At 40.9% G+C, this 27,554-nt stretch overlaps 1 protein-coding gene across 2 annotated transcripts in view; it reads right to left on the bottom strand.

Annotated features, from left to right (window-relative positions):
• The window catches only part of LOC124159161 (septin-2), a 68,464-nt gene extending 51,127 nt beyond the window's left edge, over nt 1-17,337 (bottom strand). The window contains exon 1 of one of the 2 annotated variants that reach the window (XM_046534775.1): nt 17,098-17,337. In XM_046534775.1, coding sequence (XP_046390731.1) covers nt 17,098-17,104 — 7 coding nt within the window. In that variant the 5' untranslated portion in view covers nt 17,105-17,337. Of the gene's footprint in view, nt 1-16,510; nt 16,733-17,097 lie in introns of those variants that run through there. The other variant, XM_046534774.1, reaches the window with a different exon arrangement.
• Nucleotides 17,338-27,554: the final 10,217 nt, after the last annotated feature.

Genomic DNA, 27,554 nt, shown 5'->3' with positions numbered 1-27,554 from the left:
ACCACTCTCCATATAACTGCATGGGGATGGATTGGGACGTTCTGGCCAGCGCCCCACGGCTACAAATACGAACTTCTCGCGCTATTTCTTTTCGTGTTTTTCCAACACTTTCGATGTATGGGACTGAAAAAACGCTTTGATTAATCAGATGCATAATTATAAATTAATGGATATTTATTTTTTTACTTTTTCAAATATTTGGGAGGGGCGGCGTCCGAGAGTCCTTATGGGCAAACCGCCACTGGTCAGCATAGCATCGACCTGAGCGTAAGTCGTTATCTCAGATTTTGCTTGTCTCGTAGAGTCAGCCGAAGCATACTTCAGCGAAAGACTGAGTGACGTAAGATGATAAGAAAAGACAACCTCGGAACTGGCCATGTCCACATTCAAACCATTCCATTTCACGCCTATTGTTTATTTACTCAATAGGCATCGGGAGAAATAAGTGGAAATAATGTGTGGCGTACGTGGTCCTTCCTCTTCTTCCTTGGAAGGTGATCTCGACCTTCGGTCTGCAATTGAGGAGCCGTGAGCGTGTTATTGCTGGGTAAATAAGCCTCCAATATCAAGCTATCATGATATCCTCAGGCAATGAGTAAGGCTTATAAATGAATACTGGGAGAATCCATCCCTCCCTCTTGACCGATCGGGATCGACTCTTGGTTTCTTGATTACGAAAATATACGTAAACAAATACCCCGTTACTGTGTATTGATTATGTAATTGCTGAGGCGGGTGGTCCCACATCATCTCGGATACACCAATGTCACACCGTTTATATGTTTACCCGAGAAGCCCATTCATGTCATGGTTTGAGGTAGCTGTTCCGGGTTGCAATCCTGCTTTGCGACTCATGAGGCTAGTGACGCATGTGGTCCAGTGCAAGCTCCTCAGGCAAATCTTTTGATGTTGGGATAAAAAATTTTGGGCTTGGAAGACTTTCTACATAATCGTTGTTTCTTCACAAATCACTTAGTAAAACTTACGTTATCTTCTTTAAATGTTAGCTTTTATGGACTAGGCTCTTGTCTGTAATAAATTATTTCTCTTAACTGATAATTTTACCTCATTAAACAGATACTGAAGCAAAAGTTTCATAATTGAGATACAGGTGATTCTTAAGCCTTACTTAAACGATACATTCACCCGTGAGTGTACGTGGCAGGGCAAATGCTTGAATAGAGCAGCGATTATTTCCTGGACATAAATTCGTGTATTTGTGCAATTTTCGGTGTGTACATACATAGTGCAATTTTGATGGTGAATGGGTTCACGCATTCACCCGCACGGTTAAATGGATCACGTGAACACACCTTTAAAAAGGTATGTTGTTCGTGTCTTGCAAATTTGATGATGGTGGCATAATTTTTATTCGATTAACATGCCGGGAGATCAAAACAAAACATGATCAGTTCAGCAGGAGTGATGTGTCCCCTTAATGAGAACGACTGTGAAGACTCAATTACGCTCCTGTGAAATCATCGAGACAGCTCGCTTTTCTTTCGGGGAACAATGGTGCGGCGTCTGTTGTTTGTCGGCCTGGTCGATCGTCTTTTTTCCCTCCTTTCCCTAAAATCGCTACCTGTTTCCCTCTGAGCTGCGTGAAGAACATGCTTGGAATTTATGATCTCCAAGGGTCTCGTTCGCCTAAACAATGGCTGGAGATTTATGCTCAGGAACCGCTTACGTCGGCTTCTTGGGAAGTCGTTTCCAGTGAATCATGTTTTATTTTCCCTTCACCCGACTCTTTTGAAAGCGAAAGCTTGTCTCTAGCCCCGGCCTTGTTAGATATTTATGCATAAAATTCCTATCCTCTTGCAAGATACTCCCAGCCGCCGTGACGCGTCGCGGTGAGCCGTAAAGAATGCGTCGCGCGTGAATTTGTAAAATATGCGTGACTTTATAAAATCTGGGGATCCACCATAGTGGAATTCGTGTACATGTTAAGGAAATGCACCTTTTTATTCCACCACGTTTTAAATTGTTTGGTTGAATTGTTTCCCTGAATTAAAACGATATTTTATCGTGTGCTTCTTTTATCAAGTTAACAGTCCAGCATTTGTAATTTAAATGAATGTAAATAAATTTTATATATAACGCTGAAATATGGCAGTATAATGTGATAATTTAATGTAGTATAATAAGGTAATGGTAGTATAACATGGTAATCGAGGGTATAACATGGTAATCGAGATCTACCAGTTCCCGAGTAGTTGATTATAATCTGTGCTTTTCGATTGCTTATCGGGTAATTTTATAGGAGTAGAGCCACTTGCATTAAAAAAAACTGTCAAAACGCCGGGCACCACGCAGATATATCTACAAATGATGATTACGTTTGCTTCAATGAATACAACATTTTGTATGATAATATTGTCATTGATTTTAGGAAAAGCTAAGCGGCGATAAGCACGTATCATTGTTACCAATGATGTATTGGACTAACATTTTAGGTCATTTGCGTCGTGGAAAGGTGGGGAAGGTAGTGCGTATAGAAATTAGGCGCCGGCATTAGCCAAAAGATGCCTAAGGGACGCTGGACTCCTCATCCTGCTGGACTTATCTCGAGAGTACTCTCCACACAGCCCTGAAGCACATACCGGGCTGTCTGTATAAAATCTGTGCTTTCGGGACTTGAAAGGACCCACGAAGTGGGAAGCCAAAGCTCTAGCCAACAAAGCTCCTCTTAAGAGTTCTCTTTATAGCTGTTTGAAGTTTGCGTTGGAACTTGCTCGGATGAAAAATTTGTCCATTACGTGAAAGTTTGAAAAATGGGACTGTGCGACAGGCCTTGGTGTGGGTTCCAATCGTGATCCTAGAACAGAAACCCTCATGCATGAATCTCTGTCATAGCTAACTTTTGGTTTCTATTTATAAATAATAGTTTTAATGGCGTGGTAGCATGTTAGTGCCCTTAGTTCTCTCCATGTTTCTGGTCTGACCGCGCGTTGTTGTCCTGTGTGCTGGGCCTGTGTCTGGCAAGCGAGTGCGCTTCTGATGGCTAGGATGGGTGGCTGGTGTGGAATCACCCTGTGCCACACACCCTGGTGGTGGATTGCAGAGTACCTCGTAGATGTAGATGTAACCGCGCCAGAATTCTGGGCTTAAAAAGAATGTTCGCTCCTTGAAGCGGGAGAAGATGAAGAAGGTGGGAACTGGATCGGTACTCGTTATATTCGTGGTGCGGAGAAGCAGTCGAGGGCAGTTCCGTTGATTGCATTGCCAAACGACCAATCAATCAACTGAATCCTCGTGCGGTAACAATGGAAGCAATCATCCCGCAGGTGTCCCCAAGTACGCACTCACGGCCGAGTGGCTCCTGAGTGCTCAGCCACCACTTCCGGTCTCCCGAGAGCGAACTCTGCGGCTTTCCCATCGCGTCTTCCGCGTAAGCCCGCTTGTCTCGAGGGTTTAACGGGTGTGCCGGGGCCCTCGAATCAATGGTGAAAGCTCCGCAAAGGATCCGCGTCTAAGTTCGCGAACATTACCTTCACCCACGGATATAAAATATTCCCTGAAGGCCGCTTGCATCTTGATCTACGCCACAGGATCTACATATATGACCAGGACGGTGAAAAAGGGAATATATTGTGTGATAGGCGGCGCGATGTGGACGAAGTTCTTAATATTTGTTAAATGAAACATAAACACGACGCGTTTCGTTTTTACAACAGCATTATAATGATTACCAGTTTGTTACACGAGTTAGGATGGGAATCTTTACAGGAGCGTAGATCGAAGTATAGGCTTAACTTACTTAGGAAATTCGAAGAAGATATTTTCTCGGACGACGTGAATCACATCCTTCGTTTACCATCGTACTGCAGTAGACGTGATCATGAGAATAAAATAAAAGAAATAGACTGCAAAACAGAGAGAATTAAAATGTCATTCTTCCCTCGTACCATTAAGGATAGCAGCGTTGTCTCAATTGATAGGATTAATGGCGTCACTCGCTAGGATCACTCATTGCATGTTTTTTCATAGTTCTAACCTTGCATGTATTTTCACCAGGAATTACTAACCATTAGCACTTTTTTATGAATAAGCATGTATATTTTTCTAGTGTGCGTAATATTTCTATGACCGTGCGGTGTGCATGAGGCGGTCCTCTTGCATGCTGCATGTTGGTGATTGGTCACCCCCTGCCAAACACCCTGGAGGTGGCTCGCAGAGTATTATGTAGATGTAGATTACGTTATTATTAACATATTAGGAATTAATGTTGTTGTTGTAGTGGCAACGAAACGCGTCATGTTCGAATAAATCCCGTGGAATTAAGCTATGTTTCATTCAACTAGTAAAAATAAAAAGGAAATACTGCTATCGATTAGTTGCAATGAACATGATATTATGTGCATAATTTATTTCTGTAATTTTGGTACATTAAATTTTAAACTAAAAATTTTAAGAAATATATGAATTTATTCATGCGCATCAAACAAATTCTTTGTAATTCCACTTACAGCTAGTGTTATCTTAGTGAATCACCTTCGTATGTCACTTTCGGTGGAAAATTTTATATTCAAATTTCGATGGAACGAATTCAGCATTGGGCACGTCTTTTACTCTTATATTTCAGATGAAGATTAAATATGTTGGTAGCGAAATTAAAATTTATAACAGCGAAGGGTTAGATAGTTGTTATCTTGTATTAGATGGTAGAGAGAAAAGCGACCATTGTTAAGAATCTTAGCGGAGTTAAGATTAGCATGTTGCGGATAGACGGACCATGAGGAAGGATTCGTTGGTGTAGAGAGGGAAGGAGGAGATGAAATGAGCGGAGGGGCGAAGGAGAGTGCTGGTGGTCCAGGGTGAGATATAGATGAGGCAGGAGTTGAGTGAGGAGCTTTGTGGGGGACAAGAGAACGCTGAATTCCGCGATAAGGGATCCGTGATAAAGAGATGTATGGTCGGTAAACGGAGAAGGGCGAAGAAGACAAAAAGGTTCATGGATAGAATGGAGAGGGATTGGCCGAAAGGAAGGAAGGAATAGAATCGTAGCATCAGGGTGTGTGTGAACATGCCCTGTGGGGAGCTATATTCCGTGAAATTTCTATGAATCTAACGAATGCAGTACATCACCTCTTGTTTTAAATGTAATTATGATTTGGCTTACCACAAATAAGCCAATTTCTGGTGGGAAATGACTTTTTTGATGCTATTTCTGGGATCATTAATTTTTTTTCATAAGATGTCCCGTTTCCAGTTTAAGCTCGTTGGCCAAGATCAAGGTTTTGGCTCATTCCGGAAAATATTTTCTCTGATCCGATTAGTTTCCTTTTTTCGATTAGGAATTATGGTTAGAGAGTTGCTTACGTTTTCTTCGCTAGTGGTCGGGAAGTTTTTATCTTCCTACCTAGGGATCGGTACTGTTTCAATTTCTTTTAGAAGTAATGTAGATTGTGAGTGCACAGACAAAAACAAATATTTTTCACATATGCCGTTGAAAATATTTGCCCTCGCCTGTGTAACGATATCTGTGTGTAGGAAACAACATCGATTGGGTTTAAAAAGCCAAATTAGAATGCAAAATTTGTGCATAATTGAATCCTCATAAATTCGAAGTTAATAATTTTTTCCAGCTATTTGTGCTAACTATTAGACTAAACTATTGCATAAAAAGCCTATTTTTGTGGAAGTTAGTGGATAAAAGTATAATTACAAGACTAAACGTGGGAGTTCCCATGAAAATGACATATATATCTACTTTGGTCCCTTCACCGACCTCCTTAATGTCCTCGTGAGATAAACCGCGTAGTTATTTCGAAGGTCAGACTAATCCATGCATGGTGAGACCGGAGGAAATAGGTGCGTGCTAATACGAAGTTTCATGAACGGGAATGTTTCACTCGCGTGTGTGCATTTCAGCCGTGCGAGCAGGCGGTTACCTGTTCTAAGGGTGGCGCCGTCGGTGCCGAAGCGAAGAACGTTCACCGCACCCACAACGACCCAAGGACCCGCATTCCCATACGAACGACTCCGACAATTCTTATCCGTGCTCCCTTTCGACGCGTGACGCACGTGCGTGCACTCGGGACGCCTCTCGCCGCCGTATTAGCATAAACAAACAAACAAGCATCGCGGGCAGAGACCGTTCATCCTCCCCCGCCAGGCCACCAACCTCCTCCTGGTTGCTCCCCGCCGGGACCTTCGATGAAAACGCTATCAAGATCATTCCGACGGTATCTGCACGCTCAGCCGTGGCGAGTGTCTGTGTGCTGTGGGGTGCTCATCATACGGAAGTGTAATCTCAGCGGAGTCAATGAATCGGTTCTGCTTGCGCTTTTGCATTGCGCTATTTTCCAAGCGAAGAGAGAAGTATGTATATTTGGTCGACGAAATGAGTTGCGGGGTATAATTATTGTCATGAATGTAACACCGCAATTCGAAATTCTTCAATTCCAAGGTTTTTGGATAGTTAACGTTGACTTATGCCGCTACTTTTTTTTTACATAAAGCGACCCGGAGGTAGTGGCACAAGAAAAACCTAACTGTCCAAGAAACCAAATAATGAATACCACACAGTTAAGAATTAATTAGTGAATTTTCTTACATTCTACTTGGAAATAAGAAAGGCACATAATTTGGCGGCGCAGTTGCCGTAAGCTGAGACCACAATCAAAATCGTGTGAAATCGTAGTATCGTAATTATTCATGTGGAAACTGGAATAATGTAGTTAACCGAACCGAAGTCGAATGTTGTTGATGGTCATCATTTAATTCGAAGACTGGAGTTACGCTAGCATTTATCATTTTGACTAATGTGGACATTCTATGTACCCGAGCAAAGGATATGGGGAGAAAAATGCTCAATGTATTTATTTGTAGGTGTGTTCGTAAGGTTCAAAATCAGTTTACCCAACCGCGTATTACCGTACCGCGTTGTGTAAACGAGTCGATAACATGGAATATTACTAGACCACGTTACTTAACGCAATGTATATCGTGCTTAAATAGTTGCAAAACTTAGCGGGGAGGATAACAAGAAGAACCTTTCTTGCATTTATATTTGAATATCCTATGAATGGAATTCCAGGGGCATCGTGCACCTAATCAACACGATTTGTATCATTTCCTACGCCACATAACGTACTTATAACTCCGAAATTATTTTCTTTCGCCTCCACTTTTCTGTCATATAATTTCCCCGTGTTCTCATTGTACTGATGCTATAAAAATCCGACGACAACATCCAAAATGGGGCCATAATCATAAAATATCATTGGCTTATTTTACTTGTCTATCCATAATGAATTTACATCTCACATCGCGGGATAAGTTTTAGCGCACGATAGAAAGGAGCCCTAAGTTCAACCAAGTATAGCAATTAGACCTGGATTCAACGTCATTATTGATGGACCGAGTAAGCAGGGTAAAATGCTCTCCTAAATAACCCAAACAGGGGTGGGGCGGGAAAATTTTCTGATTAGCGGTATTTGAAGTTGGAATCCGCACTTGGAAAGTCAGCGCTCTTGTGGCTACACTCGTTATTCCCCGGCAATCACGCTTACAAGCTCATTTTTTTACTGTACTCCTGAGTACGTCTGTGCTTTAATGGAAAATAATGGCATCCCACTCTGTCTTTATCAATTACAGTCGTATAGAAGATGTCTGTGAAACGGACAAAAGTGCTTTTTTCGTGACCATGTTACCTGTCAAACGGTTTCGTGAAATATTACCACTTGCACTTAAGTTGACAAGTAAAGCACTTTCCTCTAGAAACCTCATGTAGGGACCGGAGGAGCGAATTTTTCTGAATATTCCTGGTATTTGAATCAGAACCCCCACCTAGAAAGCAGAGCTCTGGTTATTGACAATGTTACCCGTTACGGTTCGATAGAATATGGCGAGTTAAACTTATTGCGCTCATAAAGTGATCTCTAGAAACCTCGAGTAAGGGAAAGATGAGCGATTTTTCTGATTATCGGATATTAAACCAGAACCCCTCACCCCGAAAGCCAGTTCTCTGGTTAATGATCATGCTACCTGCCTCACGGTTCCGTAAAACATGGCCAGTTACACTTACGTCGGTAAAATATTGCTGTCCTCTTGGAGACCTTGCGGATTAGCGATTTTTCTGAATCATTGTATATAAACCCGTACCCAGGGGCGCAGCTAAGAATTAAGGGTACGGGGGTTTTAGGCGCAACTAATACTTAGGAGTGCGGGGGTATTGCATACCCGCCAGGGTATCGGGAGTTGCGGGGGCCCTCCTCCAGAAAAAAATTAAGATTAATGGTTCAAAATGGCGAGTGTTACGGCCTTATGAGGGGCATTTGATTAATCCTAACACTATTCTATAAGTAATACTAATCCAATTAAGTAAAATGGATTAAAATTAAAAAATTCTCTGAGCTGTGGGGGGGGGGTTTCATCCCCCAACCCCCCCTCCCCTCGCTGCGCCACTGCCCGGACCACCCACAGGGTAAGCTAACCTCTAGTTAAACTGGCTCGGCCTCGCAATAACGCTGGCAGATACAAATTTCCGACTCTCTTTTCGTGCTTACGGCCCCGATTCAATGGGGACTAATGCTTCTACGCTCCGTCTTTATCAATCACCGTGGGCCATGCGCTAACGCACGGCGAGTACAAATGCGCGTACTCAGGGAAGGGAGTGAACGCGGCCATTCCGAGATTACCATCGTCATCTTTGCCCCCTCCACGTACCGGAGCTCAACTTCCCGAATGCTGCGGATCGATCTGTTCGAAGCTTTGCTACGTGAGCCGCTGTTCACGACAACGGTGCATCTCCCGATGTTTCCGTGCGAGTTGCAGTATTATTGTCTGGCGCGCCACGAGGAAGGGGCTCAAAAAGGCCTCATCATTCGTAATTTAAGTGAAGGGTACAGGTGTGCATGGTAGACACTCTATTACATGATGATATATATTTCGTTAGTAGATGCCGCAGTCTTCTAGGTCATTCCTACGCCTCAACAAGTTGGCGTGGGATTCTGAGTTTTTCTGAGGTAACGGCATTTACCGTTAATTTCATTAATTTATGAATTTATGGGGTTTTAAACCATAACCATGCTGAAAAAAGATCGGATGCTTTCCCAGCGTATGCTGGTAGTGAAGGCTATTCGAGTTCTCCACCGGGTAATCTCCTTCATGGCTGCCGACGTTTCGGGGTACGAGCCGTACTCCATCTTCAGAGCTGAGTGAATTCTAGTCAATAAGATGCAAATTATACGCAAAAAAATATATTCCGAAAACTTCTCTCTGTATACTCATTTACTTCATTGATTCAGCCCTGAAGATGGAGTACGATTCGTACCCCGAAACGTCGGCAGCCATGAAGAAGATTACCCGGTGGAGAACTCGAATAGCCTTCACTACCATGACCATACTCGTGGACTTTGGTAAATAATGTGATGTTCTAGTCAATAAGACGCAAATTATACGCAAAAAAATATATTCCGAAAACTTCTCTCTGTATACTCATTTACTTCATTGATTCAGACGCCAGGCTGCCTTTAATCAGTTTTTTATCATTGGACGTTGACCATTACGGTTGATTAGGTATAATGAATTATAATTATCGATTTTGATATTTATAACTCTAAATTGATTGAGAATTGTATATTAAACGTTCCAAGTGCTCCCAGTCTTATGAAATTTCAATTCGAGTTTTTCAAGATTTAGTGGCGGATTTACAAGAGAGCTCATATTCTATTACTGTCACTATTCGAAAGAGTTAATATTGTACTAAGTGCCTACTCTGTTGGTTGAATATTCTGATGATGAGGATCAAATGGATAGATTGCCTTTTAAAGACCTTAAGAAGAAGACGAAACAACTTTATCGCCCACATCATGAGAGGCGATGGTCCGATGGAAACTATCGTTGAGGGATAGGCGGAAGGGAATCACGGCAGAGCGGTGAGATACATGGAGCACTTGATTGTGGATGTAAACCAGCAGGTTCATAATAGTATCAAAAGGTGGGCTGATAAGAGAAATGAGTGGAGAGTTGCGTCAAACCAGTCTTCGGATTGCTGACTGATGATGACTTTAGTTGACTTTATAATGTGGATATCGGGCGGCAATGTTGGAGTACATTTTGAAAATGAGAATTAATTTTTCTATTTAGTGCTACTGTGTTTTCCAACCAAATGTTGTTATATCATTACCAATCACTGAAAGGGCCTTTCGAGTGTTAAGTACGGCTGTGATTTCTCTTCTCTTGGAATTCATAAATTGACGCATTTAGTTTTTTTGCAGAGGCCATTTATTTCCTCAATAAATCATTGATCATAATATTTGCTCTCTTAGGTTGAGAGTGAAATTCATAGAAAAATTGACAGGCTGATTGGTAAATATCCTTTGTCGTAAAGCGCAGCGTCAGCATTAGAAATGATACAATGGTTTCAGCAATTATTTTATGCTATCAGGTACGAGGCAAAATCTTTCGGAGGTTAGCAGAAATTAAAAAGGAATAAAAGCAAATAATCAGAGCCGGTCTCCGCTAACCGAGATTGCCAACTCCCATTATGCCATTCACTGATGACGACATCGAATCTCATCTCTACCGCAACGGAGCGGAATTATGGCTTCAATTTACGAGAATTCTCTTAAATTGGTACATTAAAAACTATTGCTATCGATTGAGATTTTTAGTTGTTTTTCTTTAAGCTAACTTGGTTTGTATGTAGAATGTTTGAAGTGAAATTCTATGAAGTTCAATATTTAACTGCGATAACTCTCCAGGAAATTTAACGGGAATGACGGACTACCAGAGAACTACTAGGAGCATAATGCTAAATAATGGGACAAGTAACGTTTGTACTTAACCCAAGACTGGTCGTTGGCACGCAAAATGTCGGATAAAACCTAGCAGTGGCGCAGCGAGGGGGGGGGGTTTTGGGGGTTAAAACCCCCTCCCCCCCCAGAGCTCACAGAATTTTTTTAAGTTTAATCCATTTTACTTAACTGGATTAATATTACTAATAGAATAGTGTTAGGATTAATGAAATATCCCTCAGAAAGCCGTAAAAACTCACCATTTTGAAGCATTTATCTTAAAATTCCGCAAGTTATTAATCTCTCACCTACCACTTATCCTGGTGGGTATTCCATACCCCCACACACCCCGGTATTAGTTGCACCTAAATCCCCTCCAGACTGAATTCCTAGCTGCGCCCCTGTAACCTTGATCACTATCCCTGTTATATGACGAGAGTGACGGACGGTCTTCGTGGAAGGATAACTTGGAAGATGCGTTAACGAGCATTTAATGTTATAACCTAGACCTTGCTAAAGTCAGGTCGTCGGCGTGCGCAGTTTGTGGGATGAGACGCCGATTATCATCCGCAGCAGGTATATCGCGAGGGCGACGAACTGCGTACCGCCGCTGCGGATGCTATCCAATCGGAGCGAAATCGGCGGGGCGGGGCCGTGGGAGGGGAAGAATGGGGTGGAGACAGGTAGAAACGTCCCGGATAGATCGCGTGCGATCCGCCGGACAATGCCTCGCGGACAGGCGCGGATTTCACAGACGCTTGACTCTATACGGAAGAAAGACTCCACCGGAGCAAGTGGTTCTGGCCGCTTAAGAGGACGCATCACCCCCGCTTTACCGGTCGTATCTTGTCTTTGTCTTCTGTGACTTATGTACTCATTTAAAAATTATGCAATCCCCTTGAAAGTTTCGGTGCGTAAAGAGAGGAATATGTTTTACGTTGCGTCTTCAATGTCTTGAATTTATTGGGGATAGGTTGATACAGGATAGGTTGATACTAGAAGTTTTGTCTGGTGGAGTGGGGGAAAAGATCAGTTTGCCGCCCCTCATCACGTGATCCCCCTTCGCTCGCTGCCTCCACCTTCCTCCACTAGATTTTGATAAATGGGATGAGACTTGCCACCAATTATCACACCAAATGACTTCCGTAAACTATTTTTTTGTGTTGCGGTCGTTGAAATTACACACCGTATGTTTTATATTAAGAATTTTAATTAATATTATTGTTTGATAATGTAATAATTATTTTTAAATAATTTAATTATACAAATTAAATAACTTTACATGATAAACTTATCAAATTTTGCCGCTCCTCCTTAAATCTGCCGCCCGGGGCATGTGTCCCTCCTGCCCCGCCTAAGTTCCAGGCCTGGGTCAATATCAATATGTTTTTTTCAATCTAGCAATTCTCTCGCGAACTTTTGTATTTGTATTTTTGAATCATCAGGCATTGAGAATTTTTATTAAATAATATGTAGCCGAAAAGATTCTACTCATCCGCCAAATTAGAATCTTTAATTACTGCGTACTGTTGATTAATCAGGTCTTCTTCGGCGTACAAACTCTTCTGCATTGTTTGCAACATTTAGTAATTGTAAGTAATTTTATGCGACCAATCGTCAATATTGACGGGACTCAATACCTCTCGCTCTACTTGTTTTACTTTTTTCTTTTATGTCGTATATAACGTAAGCTATCATCTAGAAGTAATCGAGTGGACCTTTGTTAAATTTTCCTGTATCACAGAAATGAAAATATTTCCTTCGATGAAACACTGAGATACAATTGTCAATGTCGACAGATATACAATTTTTTTCCAAAAGTCTGTATACCCTGAAAATTTCGACATGTCTTGAAATGGAATCAATACTATGTTAGACGGGAATAGTGAAAAATAAAAGTTCGCCTTAAATGACGATGACAATGCGTTTTAATTGATGAAATATCTTTGGGCATTGCTTGTTATGACTCAAAGTTGAAAAAATTACATTATTTTCAATTTATAATCCTTTGCAACCGTTATATATTCTGAATCCACCTATGAATCTGCATGTAATAGCAGAATATCACAAATAGTAAGTAGTCCCCTATTTTTTGCTCGACATGAATGTCAATGGAGCATGTTTCTCCATGGCAGCGAGGCTTGGACGTTGACGGCAGCCGAGAAGTCCAGAATTGAAGTATTCGAAATGTGGTACTACCGAAGAATGATGAAGATAATATTTTCGACCGAGCAAGTAATGAGGAAGTGCTGAGAAGATTGGGAGAAAAGAGAAGTCTCCTAAAAACCAGAGGAAGGGAAAACTTATTTGGCCACGTTATGAGCCATGATGGCCTGTTGAAAACAGTAGTAGAATGACATTTAGAAGGGAAGGAGAGAAAGGGACAGCCCCCAATGAGTTATGTAGGACAGATTTCAAAGGATGTAAAATAGAAGAAATACGTCGCTACACAATAAGAAAAGGCTAGCGGATAGGAGAGAGGAATGGAGAACTGCGTCAAACCAATAATAGGATCGTTCTCTAATGATGTCGGTGACATGAATCTCAACAGTGTTTCTTTTTCACCCAATCACTTCTAAGCACTTCGCCTCTTCTTTGTTTACCTGTCAATTTCCTTCTCTCGTCTCGTCCTTTCCCGAATGAGACTGAAGGAACATCTTTACGGGCAGCGAAGCCTGCGGAAGAGTCGCCAGTCCGGGGTCCACCATCACGACCGGCACGGGGGTGGTGGCTTACTGGGTGAGGGAGAGGATGGGGGGAATAAAAAGTAGGGGCTGGATGGGGAGAGAGGATATGGTACAGGGTGGTGGAGAGATGACAATGGCCCTGAGGGTGCATGACGGCATAGGGAAAGGGGGAGGGAGGGTCCACGCGGTGGCTTTCCCCGAACCCCACCCCAGACATGTCCCTTTCAATCCCCACCCACCCCTCGCTCACGCGCCTCTTATGGCAATCGCAAGTCTTTGTGACACCATGGTGAGGGTCTATCACTATAGGCTTTACCTATCGGAAATTGTACATGTTGTAGGTACTAGTACTCTTCGACTAATTTCGAAGGGGTACGAATAATTCGTTATCTCGGGCGTGGCTTCATGGAATCAAATGAACGTAATGAAATGTAAAAAAAAGTAATTCCACATAAATTTAATACTGTACGACGTAGGTTTCGACGTGGGACGTCTCTATCTGGTCCATCATCTGCGTCATCATCTAGTCTGTGAAAACCATAGTAATTCCACGTAAATTTAATATTGTGCGTCCTAGGTTTCGTTTCGGTCCAGATGATGATGTGACACGTCGAAACCTAGATCGTACAGCATTACATTTATGTGGAATTACACAGTTTTTTACATTGCATTACATAAGATGTACGAAATTAATTCAAATCGATTATGAGACACCTCTTGACGAAAACTAACGTATGATCAATTCCAATTACAACTCGAACTTCTCGATTTCTGCGTGGTAAATAGCCTTTAAAGGCGGACGCTGCAGTAAGACCGGATATCAGAAAGAGTGATAGACGGCGTTCGTAAGTGGGAAAGATACGATGAAATGATTGTTATATCAGAGTGTCAAGAAAAATCTAGTGAATAGTCTAATCTGGATTGTCGAGCCTTATGTGAGTTAGGAGGACAATTGAAAAATTGGAATAGACGGATAGGATATTCGCAAACTGTTCAATGTAAATTGTTGAATATCTCGTTATATCCTGTAAAACAGGTAGTCTGTGTCATGCTTTCCTGTCTGTTGAGTTTTTCCCTTGTCAAGATTTAAAATTTATTTAATGAAAATTTGTGGAAAAAACGGCTATCAATGATAAGATTCAAATAATCCGACGAATATTCGCCAGAATCAGTATATTTTCTAGGTTAAACTTGTTTATCGCGTTTCTGTTCTGTCCCCGCTTTTCGGGTAAACTTTCTGACAGATTTGAAAATTCCTTTGGAGAGGAACTAACTTTATTTGGTTTCAGAGGCTTGTGTTCTTCGCCTTCCTCACACGTCGTAGAATAGAAATAATTTTATTTCGTCTATCCTATTCCCTTACGATCACTGCCCGCACTTCCTCGAATGAGTTGTGTACCTTCCTTAACGGCCATCTTCCTACCCACTCCCCTCTCCCTCCATTAACCCCTTCTTCGTCCATATACAGTGCAATCCCCACCCCCCTTGCTGTGCACATGAAAGATGCCAGTATAGTGAAACGCGTTGTACGATTTATCCAAGATAAAATGTAAACAACAAATGATAATTTCCTCAATTTAATGCATAACTTCGCTACCTACCACAGTTTTGACACTGTACACCAATATCAACGTAGACATATGACATAGAGTGTCGAAACCATCTAGTCGGTATTGGGCGTTTCAAATTAAAGCGTGGAAATTACTATTTGTTGTTTACATTTTATCGTGGATGTATCGCATTTCCACCACGTCAAGCCTGAAACGATTCCATGGGCTGTGCGAGTTTCAAATAAAATTTCTGATGAAATTACAAGGTTTGGATTATTCCATCATGAATGCTCAAGATTTCCATAAAGTTACACATGAAATAATCAATTTTATTCACAAATTATATCAGACGGAAAACAACCAATCGTTCTTTTCTAGTCCCATTTACGAATTTCAAATTAGTGTTCATAAATCAAATTAAAATAAAATTCATGTAAATATCCCACACCCTTCATCTCCTCTACTTTCCTTGCTAATTGTTTACCTGTCGACTTCCTTTCATCCTACCATATTTTCCTGAATGAGACTGAAGCTATATCCATCCCTCGTCTGCAATTCCATTGTATTCCGCACTCTGAACACAACAGACTGCAAGGTATCTTATCCTTTTGTAGGCTTTAGCAGTGTGGTGAAGATTCATCGGAGAGAAGTTTACTGAGTATGCATCGCATGTAATCATCTTCGTAGATGACAGTTTCGCCGGCATTGTAGCTGTCTTCTTCAGGTCGATGAAGTGACCGGCGAATCTGTAGTCTACGAAGATGGACACACGCAGTGCATATCCCGTAAACCTATCTCCGGTGAATCCACGCTCTTTGTACTTCATCACCAGCAACCACGTCTTCCTTATACACACTCAAAAATCCTCCTTAGGTTCTCTTCGTGGTTGTTAATCACTCTAGGGTGGCCCAAAAGTTTTCATTTCGAAAGCTGCAAGGAGGGATACATTTTTTGGAGTAATTTCCTTCGTAGAAAGACTACAAAAAAACAGCGTGATCGAACAATGTTTGACCCCGCTGAGTCGCCCGAAATTTTCGGCCACATACTCACTTCCACTTGGATGCCACTGAGAGTCTTACTTTGAAATGGGTAGAAAACTGTTTTCTTTAACCCTAGCCTCACCTAAAAACAATGTTACCTTAGTTAAGAAATATTGGTGTGCGACTGAGTTACAGTCACTGCTGTCATTTAAGTTCATTTTTAGTAAGAGTTATCTTCAGAATACCATCTCTGAATAATGAAATACTCTTTCAAGCAGTTCACTTGGCGATATATTTGTTTCATAATATTTTAAACCGTACATCTTGACCTTTCCTTTATTACTGAGACCACTTCTCAAAGTACTTAGACAAAAGGCATGGATCTTTTCCGCACTGGTCAAAAATCGCATAGGGAGGATATGGTTATTTTTAAGCCGATTTTTTGTAGCTTGTTCACAAGTGAAACAACACCAAAAAATTCACCCACGCTTGCAGCTTAAAAAATAATTTATTTTGACACCCTATTGTCACACGTTTATGAAAGTGCTCACCTGGCCTTCCTTCGCCGCGACGGCCACCGAGAACTTGAGGTTTGAGGGGTGACAGGATAGGCAAGGGTTTGCCCTGTCCAGGGGCAACCGGTTGGGGCGCGCGTATGGCCTCAGCACCACCGGCGGGGGCGTCTCCTCCGGCCCGCCGAAGAGCCTGGGACTCGTGAGTGGCTTGGAATAGCGGCCGCCAGCCGCGACCGGACGCATCACGACCGAACAGTACCGCGCGCGATGGTGTTTTTTCGGCAGATCTGGCCTTCCGGAGTGGAGGGTACGGGTTTATATAATCGGGAAACCGTCTCGCATGGGTTCCCACTGTAGGAAACCCTACGCATCCCCTCACCTCGGCTCTAGATACTCCCTCTTTCCCCTCAAGACCGTAAACACTGGTGGAAGAGCCCTTTTTCCACGGCCAATTTAATATTTCAGCCGCATCCCTACCTCCTACTCTTGCTAAAACCTCTTTACCATAACCTCCCACCTCTTCCTTTTTCGAGTACGGGATGATTGCTGATTATTTCGTCTTTCTTTTGTCCCATATTTTTTTATCTGTCCCCCCACATTCGACATTTAACAAATCTCCTCACCTGACATTTTCCGTCCCTCTGGAAAGGTCTCTCTCCTCTGGGAATTTTCTTCTACGCTCCCGTTTCTCCCTTAGCCGATCCGAATATGGTTCTCCTCCGGGCGTCCAAGCGACGCCTCTCGGACACAAACACAGTCGCACATAAACACACACGCAGCACGCGACACACTGTGGGAACAAAAAGCTTATTCCGTATCTCCTCTTTCCGGGCGGCCGTCAGCACGCGTTCTACCGCCCCAGAGTGGACGCCTCTCTCCCGCTGCATCCGCCCCTACCCTCTCCTCGCCTCGCGGTCCCTCCCCACCCCTCGGCGTCCCTTCCCCTCTCGCGCGTAACCCTCCCCTCCCTGCAGCGATGTTTGGCGGGGGTAGTGTAGCAAGGGGGAATCGTTGAGGAGTGTGAGGTGGAAGATAGGATGGGGAAGGGGATCGACCTATTCTCTTCCTCTCTCTCTCTTACTCTCACGTGTCGCTTCGATCGATCCACGTACGGATTGCTTTCTCATCCCGCCGCCTGAAGCGCTACTGTAGGGATCTCCTAGCGCATTCGAAAATGTTTTGGTAAAACCACACTTGAGTGAAAATCATTGTTTTTTTTCCTTGACATTTATGTTCAGAGGAACGCTGACACCATGTAGATTATTCCTTTTATATCCTTTTCTCACTTTCATGATAGAAATGAAATTCTCTTTGTAAATTGTCGAGGGCGTGGGTGTATGTTGGGGTAAGCAGTGTATATTATACACTATGAAGTTGCCATTCCTCATAGTCTACTTGAGGAGGAATCGAGATAAAATTGGAATTTTTCAGTAGTAAAATAAGTGATACAAACCGTTTTTATTTTAAATTCACCTACTAATGATTGCTATTATATGTACCATTTACGGTAGTTTTTAGAAATGGCGATGTTAAAGTTTATTCGGGCCAGAAAATGGGCTACCGTGGATTGTCCGTGAAACACCGTTATTTATTTTTAGCGTGCAGTTTAATATTTCGTACATTTCGCGCATGTTCCTATAATATTTTTGAATACCTCTGATGCTTTGACTCGCGCAGTCCCTTGGGATCCTGTGAGTGAACCCGCGTAATAATGAATTCCTCACCCCTTTCTCACCCCCATCCCGCAAAGCATTTCTGTTTCCAAATCCTCCTCGAATGGGAATGGTAGGATGGATGTTTAATAAAACGTGCTCACTCTTCTACGCTCTTTCAACCCTCTCAGTGCAGCGGGCCGATGTATCGGCTTTTGATTTTTTACCGAAATGTGCCGCGAGCTGAAATATCAGCTTTGAGTTAGGTAGTTCTTCAAATTAATAATCACGCAGCGACTCTACTCTTGCAATCACGATTAATTATATAGTTAGTTGCAAATTAATATTTTAAGGGCAAAATAAAAAAAACAGCATGTTGTCATTATGTACCAAAAAATAATTTAACAGAATTTTTTCTCGTAGGTGATTCATTTTATTTAAATACCATAAACATCTCTCTCCAAGTAGGTGGTACTGAGGGGGTTAATCCTTGCTGTCGCGATGTAACGCTCCATTTTTGTCGCTCGAAAATAATTGCCGCTCGAAAACCGCGCGGCACACGAGTAGTGTGGCGGTAGAAGGTGAATGAAACGCCGTTCGGAATATGTATAAAGGGTGTAGCGTGGGCGAGGCCAACCCCGTTCGTTCTGTGCGGGGGTTGCCCGATCGATTGGCGCCAAAAAGCACGCGCCCCCTGCCGTCGTATTGACCTTTCTCGGGGCGGGATAACGCGTGCGACTCTTTCCTCCGTTTCCGTCCTCCTCTCCGAGGTGTCCTCGTGAAAGTTTCACCCACTCACCTCGCGCGAGGAGTTTTCTTTTCGAGCAAAACACACAGGGAGAGAGAGAGAGAAGAGTAAGTGAGCGTGCAGAGAATTTTATTTCTTCATTTGGGTTCCGCGACCGAACATATGGGAGGCATGAAATGATCAGCTGATGGCAAGCGCGTATCCTTCCGCCAATATCAGCGTAGAAATAATAGTAGTGAATTCCTTCGCAATATAGATTTTTAATGCGGATCATGGGAGGATTTTTTGGGGGAGAATGGTCCCCAACTCAATTGGTAATTTTTTCCGAAAAATGTTCGAAACATGTGCATTTAAGTACAATGAAATCAAAATCATCAAAATTTTAAATAAATTTTGGTATTAGATAGTACTTAATATGCTGTTTTGAGAGGCTAATTTAAGCAAATTTTCCAGGAAAACTTAGGGGTTATAGAATAGCAGAATGTTCCATCGCCCCTAAACCCCCAGAAGGATTGCTGAGCACACGATATAGAACTCTAAACTTCACTCATGATGCGCTTATGATGGAAAGCTATGGTTCACACTCCTGGTTCGAATTTCGTATTAAAACGTTTATCCCTAGAAATTCTAGCAATGTCATTTTCATTAAAATTACATAATATGTCGTTCTAATCGTACCTCATCGGCTGACAGCCATATAAATTAGGCTCTCCGTGCTATAAATTCTGTGAATTGCGATTGAAAATCCGAATTTTTGCTGGTCAATACGGGACATCACCAGACGAAAAATGTTGATTTATTAAAAATATTAATTAAAAAGAACAACATTTTAACAAAATAACTGATAGTGTTCATTGTGACTCATTATAAAAATAAAACTAAGGCTCGGAGAGTCGGAGTAAAGAATACCTTTGAGTTAATATGTAATATGTAATATATAATGTAGTGTCTAATGAGATTGAAGGCAAACCGCGTTAGTTACAAGTAAATGGCGCAACGGTCGCTATTAGGAATTAATCAACGGAATTCTATTTACCCCTTTTTTGCTTTCTAACCTTGATGGTTGTCATCTATGATGGCCAGTCTGTTTTTAAATTATATGCGCGAAAAGTATTTGTTTATAATCTAGAGATGTTTGTTTATTATGTTACGAAATCACTTGCGTATCTATGGCTCGGCTTTTAGATTGCTCCCATTGGTATTGCCCCGGTATTTCAATATCTTCCTACCGAAATGGATTCATGTTTTTCCCTTACCTTCCAGATACACGAGCATTTAAAAATTGTGGATGATTATCCTGTAAACTTGAATCCAAGAAAGAGATTGTTTTCTGTTACATGTTTTTTTTCGATCCTTCATCTTGAAAAAATAATTTGCGTGGATATTCTGTTGATAGATTCATTTTTCTTCATTGATTCATTTTTATTCTTGTCTACACCTGCTTTCTGCCGTAGAATTCGTAAATCTCTCTTGATTTTTCTCATAATATTTGTTATATTACTTCCCCAAATGAGTATTGTGATTTATTTATCCGCTCCTGTGACCTCGCTAAAATGATAGGTAGCTGCACGCTGTATCTCACTAATTCCCATCCCAGGAGGCCAGACACGCTCTTAAGGATGTCTAGGATTATGGTTAACACGGATTTCTAATCTAATTTAGGATATAATCCACATTTGGCGCTTCTATACAAATTATTCGGCTGTGTATATTGAGAAAAACGGTCACGCTGGAATGGCTATAGAATTGGTTGGAAGGAGAAGGGAGAGAAAAAAAAATTGGAAGCGAAGTACGAATGAAAAGCTATTCAATCATAAAAGATCAACCGAAATATTTTTGAGGACCTCACCTTGGTGCGATATCGAGAGTATTGGCACCGCCTTCCACGCCGTATGTCTTAATAAAACAAATTGGAATACCTGCAAAGGACGTATAAAATCGTATCCGGCTCGATTTTGTGGAATTTTTTAATATCCATGATAAAAAGAAGAACACAATGGTAATTTCCACACTTTTAATATTACAACTCAGCACCGACCATGGTTTCAACACAAAAGTGTCATTATCAAGGACGATAATGACACTTTTGACTTTGACTTACCTTATGAAAAATTTTATGCATGCATGTCATTATGCATGTCATTATCAAGGACGATAATGACACTTTTGACTTTGACTTACCTTATGAAAATTTTTATGCATTATTAGAGAAAATAAAGCAATAAGCCTTGATGGTGAATTTTTGCGGCTCTGTGGTAATGTCTCTTTTTAATTATATTTTATTCGTGGAAAAATTCCGTAATCCCGATAAAATAATGAAAATATGATTATTTTTTTTCACTGCAGCATTGGATTATCTCAAACTCGATTCTGAAGCCGTATAGTTCAATGGAGTTTAGCTAGATCTGTGAGCCAATCGAATATCCTTTTCCGAAGCTCTCATATGGAGTGGGGCCCCGACACCGATTATTTGATCGCTTCATGATGTCGATCGTTCGGGAATCCTTTTGCAGCACCAAAACGGGGGATATCCTCGGGTGTAGGACATCAGCGATCCTCCCTCGTTGTGACTGGTAGTTCTGCATTAAAAAAATGTGGATTCAAACGGCTTACCTCCGTCGATAACGTCGCCGTAAAGGATATCCATCGTTATTTAACCAATAGTTTAAATATTGACCCTACGACTGGCCATTTTTTGTACTTAACAATGAAGAAAACGATGCATAGTTTAATTCCAGTATGAAGAAATAATCCATAACTTTATTTAATTCTGAACTATGAAGAAAACGATCCATAATTTAATTGCGTAAAGTTATTGTCTAATATCTAATTATTATAAACAATTAAAATTCTAAAATTTATTTATTTAGTATGTGTCATTCATCGGTTGAAATTTTTATAACAAAAACGTAGCCGAATCAAGTTGTTTATTTATTATTTTTTAATCGATAGTCACAAAAGGCAGACTGGGTGTCGGAAATTTCTATACGTAAACTAGTTTGAAGGGTGAAGGACCGTCCTTTTCACTTTCAAAATTACTTACTATTGCCTTGTTTCAAAATAAATTTTCTATCTAAATGCAACCTGAGCAAAACATACTCTGTTCCAGTAGTAAATCGTCTCAAAAGGAATTGAGAGGGAAGAAACTTTAGTAAAATCTGAGGCTGAATTTGATGGCCTAAGATTCATTTCAAAGGGTAAAATGAGAACTTTAATGTGATTTCGCAGCGTCTATATTGGTTTCACGTTATTATATTCTTCTCTTTCGCCTTATTTAGCTCCGGCCCTCCAGTAGATGAAAATGTGCCCAAGAGCCAATATTCCATTCCTGTTTTTACTAACCGCCCTCATTAGATTTACGAATTCAACTCCTCAAAACCGTGTGGATAGTGAGTGCCGCTCTAAATTACCAAAATTTAAAAGGTGATTGCGGTGAGGTTGTCAATGAAATTTTCATGAATTGATTCGTTCGCAATTATGTGCCAAAATTTTCACGTTCAATGGTTACAATTTGGATGCAATATGAATAGTCCTTTTAATACTATTTTATTTTAATACTATTTTATTTTAATACTATTTTACAAACGAATTTATTCATTTAGCGTTTAAAATTTTAAATTAGTGTGTTTTCCATTACTTAGGCGTTGAATCTTTTCATCTCACGGAAGTTCACTAATCCTTTCCGGCCGTTTTGTGTGTCCACTTGTTCCTGGTGCATACCTAAAATTATTGAATGATAAGCAAAAATTGCAAAATTCAACTTGTCGACCCTTAACTTAAGAATCACAAGAAGTGATGCTGGCCCCTACACAGAGATTTCGTGTCGCGCATCCTCGACGAAGGCAATAAAAGGGCAATTGAAATGTTTCACGTTTTATTTTTAATTTTGCGAATGTAGATATCATTTCATGGTTATTCATTATCATGACTTATAGGTCTTGAATAGGTCAAGAGTCTCTTTTTCCTATTGCCTCTGCAAGACTCCTACCCTGAGATACTGAATCAACATTAAACATAAATAGATAATCATGGTTAAATAAAAACACAGTACTATTCCACAACCTTATATTTTTGCAGTCTACTAGTTTCAACGTTGCAACGTCATTATCGTTTCATCGTTGCAACGTTGAAACTAGTAGACTGCAAAAATATAAGGTTGTGGAATAGTACTGTGTTTTTATTTAACCATGAATATCTCATCGTTCCACCAAGTAACGCCTAAATCTGTTGATTTTATAAATAGATAAATTCATTTATTTTTCTAGGTGTCTGAACTCCTTTAGGACACAGTATTAAATTACAAGGTGTGCATTGACAATAGACATAGGGGTAACAGAGAAATCATACAACATTTTTAAAAACTGAATTTCTTCTACTACCACTACATGAAATTTAAACGTATCCATAAATAAATAAAACAATTATTTATATATTTAGACAAAGAGGTTGAGAGAAAGAAAAAACGCAATTTTGGATTTTATTTCGCGCACGATTGCCGAGAAAATCGCAAGTTTATGTTGTGCGAGACAGCCCGCCATATCTTTATGGTGTAAGTGTCCTCAAATGTCGGCCATCCACTCTTAAGTCGCCCACGGACGAAATACAAAACCCAGGGTTTTTGTTCGTGACTTTCCCCTCGTCACCGGAGCTCGGAGGACACCGCTCGGCTGATTATTTTCATGCTGATGAAGACGATGGAGTGGCGGTGAAGGGGGAGTGGTTTCATTCGCGGTGTACATATCACGGGGAAAAAATCCAATTAAGAACGGTTCTCGGATTGAAAACTTTTCCACCGGGACCTCATCACGCGGCTCAGGGATACCATCGCATCGTTCCGAAACCAGAGCGCCACTTGAAAGGCGTCCCAAGTCCCTTTTGGGATTTCGTGGTCCCCGCTTCGTGCTCAAATGGCTCTTTTTCTTCTTCCAAAACACGACTCCCTCGCTCGTCGCTATACCATTTTTACCCCGCCGCGCCGTGTCCGGGCACTCGGCCAGGGTGAGGCCTCGTCCTGGGGTTGAGGGCTTGATGCCTTGGCGAGAAGCATCGTATGCAGGCAGGGGCGGATTTAGGGGGGGTTAAAGAAGTCATGACCCCCCAATGTTATCAATTTTTTTATTTTTAATTAGTTTAATAGTTTTTGTAAAAAATAAAGGGAGCGTACCTATATGCGAATGCATGTCCACAAGTCCCAAACGTGAGACAAGTTTGAGTTGTATTTATCGTAGAGCGTAAGCGTTATCGTAAGCGATCCTTGTAAAGGGAGTGTACGTATATCAAAATGCGTATCTACAAGTCCCAAACGTGAGAGAAGTTTGAATTGTGCTTGTAGTTGAGCGTAGCACTCATACTGTAAAAACGCCCCTCTCTCTCGGAGATATTCCATGCTCCAGGGACCCAAGTAATTACCCCCTTCCCCAATTTGATGCTGAATTCGTCCCTAAATGCAGGTCATCACCATTTCCTATATCGCAAATTAACCTTTCTAGGGTGTTATAACATTGTTATGAACAGAAAAAAGGTAATAATGAATTTATGCAGCCATGACAAGGCGTTGTTGTCTTTTGCGTTAAAATTGAGGAAAAATAGTTTAAAAACTTGACGTTTATATTAAGTTTTTCTACATGCTTTCTTCCAAATTCAACCTTAAAAAATAAAGATATCACGTATAAGCTGCAAAGATTGTGTTTTATCATCGATGTATGCAGTTAATCATTACTTCATTTATGACTTAAAAACTGGACTAATCTTTGATAATAATGAAATTGCTAACGGATGCTTTTAGACTTTTTCGATGTCGTTTCCATGCCATTTACCGAAACATTGAAAGTATGCGTTTGTTTACTCCTTTCCATATGAATAAATTAAAAATACAGTGTTGCGATGAGTTTTCATATTAAAATAGGGGAACAATAACGACTATTACTTTTCGAACGTAATGATTTCTGTTGCGGCTCGTCAGGGGTTTCCACACGGACTCATGCTCCCCCTGTATCGAAATCCTATCTGGCTCCGTGCCCACGCTTAGCATCAAATTTTGCGGAAGACGAAGCCCTTTGGATCGAAAATGGTGGATTTTTTATATTTTCTTCCCTCCTTGTGAGTGCCTCACTTGTCATTGGCTCAGTTAATAGGCTTTTGACTCTAGGATGTCCTATACGTCTAAGGTACGCATTATTTATTCTCGGGAACACTATGGTCTTTGGGAAGTAAAAAAAATACGGGTCTCTTCCAGTGAAAGCATTACGTAGACATCTTTTGGAAAATATTGTTTTCGTAGCACACGAAAAATGAGTAACACTCGGGAATTATGAATTGAAATAAAGGTAGTTGCACATTTCCACGGTTGTTTAATGTGTACAACACGTTAAATAATTGTGTACGCATTAAAGATAGATCCAGATGATGACTCTTTGATCCGAAACGCGTCGTACGCATTGAATAATTGTGGAAAAGTGCAACTACTTTTTATTTCAATATGTCGAAATGCCACTTTTATCGCGCCTGAATTGGTTGAACTTATTCGGGACTTATTGGTGACTTTTTGATTGCGTACTGTTGTGATTTTACATTATTGTTTAGCGGTATTTGAATTTTTTTTCTTTGAGCAAGCAATGCTTGGATGATTAAAAATGAGTTAAGTACTGTCTTTCTGAGTTCAATGTGTATTAATCAAGGTGATGATTGAGTTAAGTACCGAAGCCGTGATCGGTGGTCTCCAATGAAAATACGAGAAAAAAATAAAATGTATAAATGTAATTGAAATCGTCTGGCTTAACTATATGGACCTTTCTATAATGGAAAATAATAAATAACACTGAAATGGTAAGGTTAACTGTACGAATTTTAAATGACGATATTTTATTAAAATGAACCTTACAGAGTGTCCTATGCTAATTTATTAAAATTACGAGTATCCTAATTCGCATATAAAAATTGTCCCTTCGTCTCCAAGAAATGTGCCGATTTTTTGAGCGAATGTAGCCGTCTCTGCTTCACGGACCGCACCTGATGTTAAATTTTTATTCGTGGAAACTTCCCTATTGATGGCAAAATAAAATGAATATGGATTTCATTATTTAAAAAAGTTTCCATTTTTCTAAATAAGGTATTTTCTGTCAATTCATTTTTTCCGTTATACAAAATTTTTCGTTGCATTTGTGCTATATTGTCCCTCCCAATTACGTTTCAATCCATGATTTGTATCCAGCCTCTTTTAACGTGGACTTAACCCTAATGAAAAAAATAATGCATGCATACTTCAAAGAAATATATCCATCTATAGCGTGACTCTACAATTTTCGCTACAAGATCGTCGATATGAATGAATTTAATTGTCCTCTAAAGGGCGATGTATTCCGTTTAATCTAAATGTTCGTTATTTGCTCTAATTGTATATCATATAAAGGATTCCTTAATTTGATTTAAGTCGATCTAATTATTGCTTTAGATGCTGGTCCAAATCAGGTATTGTGCCATTGAACTTTAATTGTGACCTTTTTGTTGAACTCATGGCGCAAATTTGAATGTTCCAGGTTCGAATCCCACTCAAGGAAAATAATTTTTCCTCTTTGCAAATACCGCATGTTGTGCGAATGTGGAAAGTGACCGATTGGAATTAGTTTAAAGAGCTGGTGAGAGAATACGATGGTAATTTTACTCTAGCCTCCCTGGTTGGATTGCATGAAGAGTAGATCAGGTCATCGCCATCCTCCAGAAAATCGTCCTGCTCAGTCAACCTTCTGTCCCATCCACAGTCGTACCAAGTGGTACCAGTGGTATGACCTTTTGCTGTCAACATCCCGTATTCTTAATGGCGATTCGTCTACATTGTGTCCGGAAATGACCGCGGTTCCTTGCTTGTGTTCCATTCGTTCGCAGAGAAATTGACAGAATCCTCGTATATTTTTTCTCAAAACGCGCTCGGTTCGCGCGACAACGTTTTCGTCTTGTTTCCCCCTTTTTTTAACACGAACCGTTCCCGGAGCTCATTAGCATCGCATCGTCCTAATTGGCACAATCGTCGACTCGTGTTTCCTGCCAAGACTGTGGCGCGAACTCAGCCTCGCAATAGTGTTGTACATGTCAAGTACCGCAGCGGTTCGGGCATTTGTCGGGAGTTATGTCATGGCTCCCATCTGTCCACATAATGGGAACGGGATGTAGGAAGAGAAAGACAAGACTGCTGGCGGGCGCGTGGTTAGCGGGCGGATGATGATGCTAAACATTCTCCTGCTCCACCGATTAGCATTACTCATTCGCTGGCGCTGTCTCGACCGGCCTTCCCCGAGCTTTAGGCCGAGGAAACACCTCGTCAATGCGGCAAGCGTGAGAAGTCAACGAACTTTGGCCCTTCAAGTCCTGTTTGCAGAAAAAAATAAATGGAGATTTAACCCTTCCTAAGCCAGAGCTGCTTCTGGGAGAATTCAAATGTCAAAATTTTTCATTTTAAATATGTGAACATTTTCTTCTTAATCATAATGATTGTGGCAGCTACATATTTCGCCAGTGAACTTTTACCACACAAACGAACGCGTAGTTTTGATCTTTCATGAATAGATCTGAAAATTTATACATTTTTGATTTTACGTAGAAATGTAACATTGGGTTTAACGGGTTAACAAAAAAAATAGCTCAACGGCTCCGAAACGTTTATAATAGATACTAACGCGCACTAGAC

This window comes from Ischnura elegans, chromosome 5 (assembly GCF_921293095.1).
Source record: "Ischnura elegans chromosome 5, ioIscEleg1.1, whole genome shotgun sequence".
Classification (NCBI taxonomy): Eukaryota; Metazoa; Arthropoda; class Insecta; order Odonata; family Coenagrionidae; genus Ischnura; species Ischnura elegans.
This window is presented reverse-complemented; position numbering and strand designations above follow the sequence as displayed.